A 7,890-nucleotide genomic window follows, 5' to 3' on the forward strand; every position below is an offset into this window, starting at 1 on the left:
CTTCCAGCCCTAATGTCTATGAAATCTGTGAAATCTATGAAATGTCTGTTACTTTTGATAACTTTGTAACTTTAAGCACTTTATATAAAGTGCCAAAAGTTACAGCATGATTGAGGTGCCCTTTGATAACTTCTGTAAGTGCCCTAGTGACTAAGTGAGAACACAGCACCCTCCATGAAGCATTCTCTTATGGCTCTGTAGCCTTGGAAACCCCTTTCCTCCCAGCTTTTGCTGCATCTGCTTGTCTACCTGTAATACTGCTGGATCACAGGTAGGCATACAGTAGACTTTCTCTGTGCTGAGATGGGGGGTAGGGCTAGTGGGGGTTAGGCTGTGGGGGCAGCATGGTGTAAGGCGCAGTCAGGGGCATCAGGGTGTGGGAAGCAGGGAAGCCATGAGGTGGGGGCACCTTGATGCAAAATCATTGCTGCAGTCAAGCAGGGTTGCCAAGCCAAGACTTTATGTATTTATTTATTGATAACCTGAAAGCTTTTTGTTGACAACCAAACTTTTCTATGGAGGATGGTGTTATACATCTAAATTTGAAACCACGCCTTGTCCAGCACCTAGCAGAGTGCTTACCTTTACTTTATTTAAAACATGTCAGTAAAAAGTTTTCGGACAATGAGTAAAAAATAATTATTGATAAGCAACCCTGAGGCCACCCTCTCACCCAAAGGAGGTTTGAATTTGCATCTCTAACTTACCAGCACAGTGCTGTAACCACCAAATACATGCCAAGTATTATCCTGAACTTTCTCAGTCACTCCTTTTTAAGCTGAACCACTGGCCCTTGCACTTCCTAGTCATTGGATAAAACAAATGTAACAGTGTAACAAGATAGTTTCTACTCTGTGATGCCTTCCTGGCCAGAACCATCAACACTGACTTGCTGTCTTCCTCCTGGCCTGACATACCTCCTTCTGTTGGCTGCCCAACAGAAGGGCCAGTTTCAAAAGGAATACCAGTACTACCTGCCTAGATAATGGTCATGTTCATATGTTACATTTCTTCCAGGAGAAAAGCATTTCACCTGACACAAAGGAAAGTATACAGATGATCAAGGGCTTCGTTGTGGAAGACATAAAGCATGTTTACAAGAAAATTCAACCTCATTGAACCAGGTAGATCTTTCCCTTCCCACAGTACTTTGAATATCTGTATTCTTCTTCTGGGTGCTGGATGTAGTGCCCTACAGTCCTCTGCTCAGAGGCAAACCATCAAGGAGCCCCTATCCTGCCAATCAGCTGTATGGCAGAAGAGGGAGGGCCATTCCCTTGAGGTGGGAATCCTCCCAAACCCCTGGGACTGCTGAAGTCCTCCTGGAATCCTGGGAGAGCTCCAGACAATAGAAAATGCTCCCACTCATCCATCCTGCCAATGAGCTCATTGGTGGGTTGGGGGGTCGACGATTCTCCTGTGACAGGAACCCTCCCACAGCCTCAGGAAGATTCCCACCACCAGAGAAAAGCCCCATCCCCGCACCCCTCCAGTTCCATCAGGAGGCATGTGGGGGAGCAAGAAACAATTCCGCTCTGACTGCAAGGCTGCTTCAGCTTAAGAAGCCTTATAGATATGGGGGAATTATCTCCCACTCTCCACAGTCCTGCTCCACTGGGAGGCCTTGGGGAAGGAGAGGACAGATGGACACGAGACCGCTGTGGCACCACTGCAAGGCTGCTTAGGCTCATGAAACTTTTCAAATGGAGTGAACTTATCCCCTGGACCCTAGCCACTAAGTTCCCAGTCCCCACCCTTTAAATGCTGGCACACAGATTACAAAGCCCTGAGGGCTAGGAACCAGGCATGAAGAAACTCTTCCCACCCTGGTTCACAGCCCAGTGGGCTTTAAATGCCACATGTGCCACCCATCTGGGCTTCACACCAGGCAATTTAAAACCTGGTTGGCTGCCTATTGACAGCCTGCCCCCCTTCCCAGGCAGGGGAGAGGACAGGCAGTCCAGTAACAGGCTTCCTCAAGAGCAGTGGTGGCCCAGGGACCAGCCCTTGAGTGCCCCCTGGCTGAAGAGCTCACCTGTGTAGCTCTCCATCCAGTCTACTCAAATGTATGTACACCTCAACTCCTGGGCTGTTTTTCTAATGATAAGAATTTCTCTTAAATTCCCATAAAAATGCCTGTCTACATGCAGTCAATGGTAGGTAAAACATTGTGGTGTGTTGGTTAGAGGACCATGCTGCAAAGTCAGAGATGCAAATTAAAACCCCTATAAACAAGGAGATTGAGATCCCATATCTCTTGCTTCCTGGGCAAGTTGCTCTACTCATGCTTTATTGTAGCTAAAACATGGGAGGACATGCCTCCTGTCCTAGAGGCCAACTGCCCCTAATCACATGGTTCTGACTGTCTAGATTCTCATACCTTGGATAAAATGTAGTCATGGATGCACACATATGCACATTGAGTTAATGCCCAGTCTACACATGCACACTTATAGATCTACACTGCCATTTAGAAATTTTAGTGGCTTGAGTACATAACACATAATTAACACCCCACCTTGCAGTGTTTTCTATTGTTTATAATTTGTCATCATTTGCATTACAAGTAGTGTGCACAGGCCTCAAATAAAACTGAGGCCCTCTCCTCTCCTTCTATGAACTGCTGTGAAACTGCTGTGAAAAGATATCACTTTCAATGCTTAAAACGCGTAAAAGGATAGAAAGAAACAGAGCTGTAAGCAATTTGCCCACTGTCATACAGAAAGTAAGAATTCAGTTCAGATTTCATTCCTAGTTCAATGTCTTAATTGCAAAAGAGGTGGGAGAACTTTTAGGAGTAATTTAGAAACCCAAGTCCTAATGATTTTCAGTATGATTTATGCTCAAGTCTGGTAAGGGCTTTTGAAAATCCTACTCAAAATCAGTCTACTTATTGGTAAAACTTATCTTACAAGAAACACCCATATTGCACATATATACCTAAGCCAATGCAGAACAATTAAACTACTGATATAGTAATATTATACTCACCTGTACGGAAATACATGACCACACAGTTTTCATCATTATTTGCAAAGTTGGGTTCATTTGGGGCCCAGGCAACATAGTTTACTAGGGTTCCATCCATCCAACTAAAAGAAATTACATGCCACAATTATTGAGTATATCAATAGTTATTTTTGAAGGCTACATTAGTTCATTTTACTTTATATTACAGAAATCCTAGCTACACCAAAAGCAACTTGGGCACACTGCTCTGTGTGTGTGATTTTTTTGCTTTAGGATTGTAGGTTGTAGCCATAGTGGTCTAAGGTCATAGGCAGACAAGGTTCTTTGGGTGGATGTGATATCTTTTATTAGACAAGCTAAATAGTTGGGGAAATTGTTCTTTGCAAATTTTCAGGCACAAACATCTTTCTACCCAAAGAACCTTGTGTGACTTTTTTTAGCACTTGTGGCCAAAATCCTGAAGAGCAAATTGAGAATATTTTCTTGTTTTTTAACCTACATTTTCCCTTTGTTCATGTAATTAAAATTAAATGTAATAATTAACAGCTGCAAGTTAAAACAATATAAGACTAAGTAAATTAGATGCATTTGTTATAGATATAGTTTGTTTCCCCACCTACACTTTACTTCAGAGTTTTGTGAAAAAAATTGCAAGATGAAATAATGATTTACTTTTACTTATTCTCTGGAAACATACATATCTGTAGATTAACAGCCTATGGACAGAATCCCTACATACAGATTTGACAGAAATTTCCTCCATGGTCCGCTGGCCCCAAGCTAGTGTAAACTGATAGCCTCCAGCACAAGTTATTTTCGGCATCCTTCTTTACATGTTTATCCTCATGTGTCCAGTAATGATTTTCAAATTAGCTGCTTGTAAAATTATTCCCAAATAACAGGCAATAAAAATAATCTCAAATAAATGGTAATCTACTAAACGGTTTATTGTCAGGGACTATCAAGCACGAAGTCAGATCAATAGATTCTCATAATCAAAAGTTTGTGGATGCTTCCAAAAGCAAAATGCAAACCTGCAAGCAAAATGCAAGGAAATCATAATATATAGCTGAACAGAGATTGTGTGTAGTTACAGAAAGTTACAGAGCTGTATATGAAGAAAGAGTATACAGTGAAGCAAGAGAAATATTAAACAAACAAGTGACATCACCTATCAGGAAGGAAGGTGAAAATAAAGAATGAGAGAAAAAAAAAAGTTAAATAAACATAATTTCCTGTAATTTGCCCAGATTGCAGAAACAAGAAAAAATAGCTCCAAGAGGCAGGACTGCCCTTTTGTGCCACTAGCTGAATGCTGTGTTCAAAAGACCCTTCCTGAAGAGGGGAAAGAACGGCAGAGGTCAGAGTGGCAGTGCTTCATAATTAGACCAGGTTTCAGTGATAGTCTTTTAATCCAGCACTGAAGCATGGGAAAGGGAGAGAACTACAAAAAGAGGGACCCTGGGATAAGAATGAAGTCTTAGGGAATAGACATGGGAAAATTCACCAACAATTCAGAGAGGAATTCAATATGTGGCCATAGCACTTCATAATTTTGATGAATGCTGTAGGGAAATGAATCAATCAACAGAGCCTGCATTTTATTTATCCTAGATTCTGAGACTGCTTCAAGAAATTGAATTCCCATGAGAACAGGAGTACAAAAGTGTGGAGTTTTGGCTGTTGTGGGTCCTGGTGCCACCTAACTGCATTTTTGTTACATCTGACATGTGTTTACCTAGGATATGATATAGTCAAGTGAAACACACCTCACACCTTCAAGTCATTTTTCTCTCTCTTGCAAAATCAAAAGAGGGAAGAATGCAAAAGATGACAACCAGAAGTAGTAACACAGCACTGACTCTACCTACAAAACATCAACTAATGCACTGATCAATGCCTCTGGAGCTCAGAGAGATAAATGAAGTGAAAATGGAACAAATACAGGAAAAGGTGTCAGCCTGAAGAAAAGACATCTTGCAAAACAGCTGGAAAAGGGGAAATGTCCCAAGCTGTTGACTGTGCCCGAGGTACAGGACCCAGGCATCATCTTGAGAATGAAAACCTGGAAGTAGGGGAAAAGAATTCTTTTGCCAATTAAGGAGACAAAAAACAATTTAAAAAGCATGTGGTGACAGAAAACTATAGGATGAAGCATGCCAGATGTTCAACCAGGAGAGATTCTTTGCCAGTAGCAAGGGTAGAAAAGAACAGTTCTTCTGAGAAGTGAAAAGGAAAAAACTCATTGCTGAGTACTACGGGCTTAGAACCTTGTACTGAGCAAGGGTCTGGCCAGGAATACAGACCCAAGATTTAGCTTTACTAAAATAGGTTTCTTAGCAGTAGCAGCTTTGCACCTCTATCTAAGCTGGTAAAATTTGAAATATATTTGTTCATTCACTAACTTCTCTCTCTCTCTCTCTCTAAACACCCCCCCAAATCTTAAAACTATGTTTTAGCTATGTATTTTACTTTATTGAAATGTTCTTTTGATACCATTATGAAAAATTAATCCCCAGTCAAGTTCACGAGCCTTGAAATGAAAACTTTAACAGGTCATTCAAGATAGCCTGATGCAATACTTGTACTACTTGACAAGCTTTATGGTCCTCGTTTACTTACCGAAACTTTTTATCAAGACTCACATATAAGCCAATGTAAAGGTCATCGTAAAAACCATAATAGTAGGTCTAAAACACAGAGATAAGATTTTAATGAGATGTAACAAAATAGCTGTAATATAAAGCAAACATCTGTTCTATGGAAGTTGGCTTAGTAACTATTATACATAGTCTATAAGCCACCAACCATAAACTTACAACTGGGGAAAGAATTGTGCAGTATTCTGAAAATGTAAATCATAATTCAAGGCCTTTACTTGATCACCAGTAAAATAAAATGGAATGATAATGAAATAGAGGAAAAGCTGCTATTATATAGTGGGAAAGCCTGTCTGGTAGGCAAATGTGAAAATAAATCAAAAATAAATTTGCAAGTTTGGAAGAGCATGGAATAAGAATCCTGTGTAAACTAGACAGAAATTTTCATTGATATGTTCTGGATTTTAATTTGATGAAATAATGTTCTTCTCAAATGTATGTGTGTGTTTTTTCATTTTTCCAAAAGAATATGGTTAGCTTCAGAAATAGGTTGTTGGCATTGTTGTTGTCAAGAGAAGAAAAGGTTTTGGCTTTTAGTTTTTCACTGAAAACTTAAACCTTTAAAATGTTTACATATTGACAAAAATGGGGAAAAATTGATTTAATCAATTAAAAAAAAATCCATCAAAGCTCTAATTCTTTTCTCTTTAGGTCAGTAATTTTCCACCAGAATGTCAGGGTACCATGGAGCGGAGTGAGATTTTTTGAAGGGTGTCACAAAGTGTGAGGAGATAAGCAGATATAAGGAGATAAACGCAGGCTGAGGTTTGTCCTTGCCTGCCCTTGGCCCTGCTCCAACTGCCCAGTCCTTCTGAAAGAACGTAAGCACTGTAATACATAAATGAGTTTTTTAAATGGAGTGCTACTCAATTCACAAAAATTATGGAGAGGTCAAATGAGGGGCGCCTTGAGTCAAACACAGGGTGCCTCAAGTTTAACCCTAGAGTACTGGTTCTCAACCTTTTTAAAAGCTTTTACAGGTTTTATTCCAAAGGTAGATTGATGGCCTAACATTTATCCTTTACAGCAATTAATGTACTAAAATAAAAAAGGAGAATGGTGAATTAACTGCTTCCTTGGGTCCTGTATGTGAATCTCTATGAAATATTCATTTGGTCTACCAGCCTTCACTTAATGCCAGATTTTGAATTATGTATTTAGTCAAATCTCTCTTAACTCTAACAAGTAGGACAGCTCTAGAAACTGGCAACAATGTTTTGTTCTGTATTTCTCCCCTTATAAGGAAGCTAAAGCCTTTCAGCTAAATTTTCAAGTGTAGATCAACCCAGGACCTTTCAAAGGAACCTGGATGCAGTATAGCTGCATGCCCTCCAGTACATGAAAAGCAGATACTGAACGATGTTTCTATGGCTGCACAGAATTATGCATTTTGAATATAATAAAACAAGCTGGCAGGGGTCATTGTGGAGCCCTTGGCCCAGCTGTATGAGCATTCGTGGTTATCTGGCCAGGTGCCAGGGGATTGGAAACTGGCTAATGTGGTCCCAGTTTTCAAGAAAGGGGGGAAGGAGGTGTGGCGGGCCAGTAGGGGGCGCTCCTACATTGAGCCACCCACCTCCCTGCGCCCGACCACCTTCCAGGCTCTGAATGCCTCCCTAGGGGTGCCTTACGTCCGGACAACCCCCTTCCTGGAGCACACTCACTAGCCTGGGGGTAACATAGCTGCCACCACCCTGAGAAGGGACTGTCTCGGCCCAGTGTCCTTGGGGAAACACAGACCTAATAGTCCTATGGGTATTCAACCCAGTACAGGCACTTGGGGCACTTCCCCAAGTCAGGGGGGCAAAAAGTAAAGTCTCCCTTAGTCTGTAGACCTAAGGGGTCTCTTAGGCATAATTTAGACCCACCCCTCAATAAGTCTCCCATACCGATCACAAAGGAAAACTTTATTCATTACAGGGGTAGGGTGAAAATAGGGTACAAGATTGAGCAATATCATAGAAATCCTAAAGAGCAAACAGTCTGGCTGAGGTAGTGTTTTGATCACACATCTGAGTTACTGCCAGCTAGATATCTAATCAGATCTCAAGTAGCTTACTCACAAGTATCTTCCAAAGGCAGGTGAAGTTTCCCTCTGGAGGCAGGCCATTTCTAGCTCGTGAGTTTTGGGGGAGAGAGCCAGTTTCAGATGGGAAAGTTCCTCTGAGTCCCCTGCATGGCTGCTGCCCCTTCTTCCTGGGCAGTCTTAACTTATATAGCCCCTGTGACCTCATTCACCTGGTCCAGTGGAGGCCAGCTC

At 41.4% G+C, this 7,890-nt stretch overlaps 1 protein-coding gene across 1 annotated transcript in view; it reads right to left on the minus strand.

The window, feature by feature from the left end:
- The window catches only part of LOC109308157 (macrophage mannose receptor 1-like), a 61,826-nt gene that overhangs the window by 25,573 nt on the left and 28,363 nt on the right, over nucleotides 1-7,890 (minus strand). The window contains exons 18-19 of the mRNA XM_019532457.1: nucleotides 5,593-5,660; nucleotides 2,992-3,092 (exon numbers count right to left, since the gene is read on the minus strand). Of these exons, the coding sequence (XP_019388002.1) occupies nucleotides 2,992-3,092; nucleotides 5,593-5,660 (169 nt within the window). The remainder of the gene's footprint in view (nucleotides 1-2,991; nucleotides 3,093-5,592; nucleotides 5,661-7,890) is intronic.

Source organism: Crocodylus porosus, unplaced genomic scaffold, assembly GCF_001723895.1.
Source record: "Crocodylus porosus isolate Cpor-Errol unplaced genomic scaffold, CroPor_comp1, whole genome shotgun sequence".
Lineage (NCBI taxonomy): Eukaryota > Metazoa > Chordata > Crocodylia > Crocodylidae > Crocodylus > Crocodylus porosus.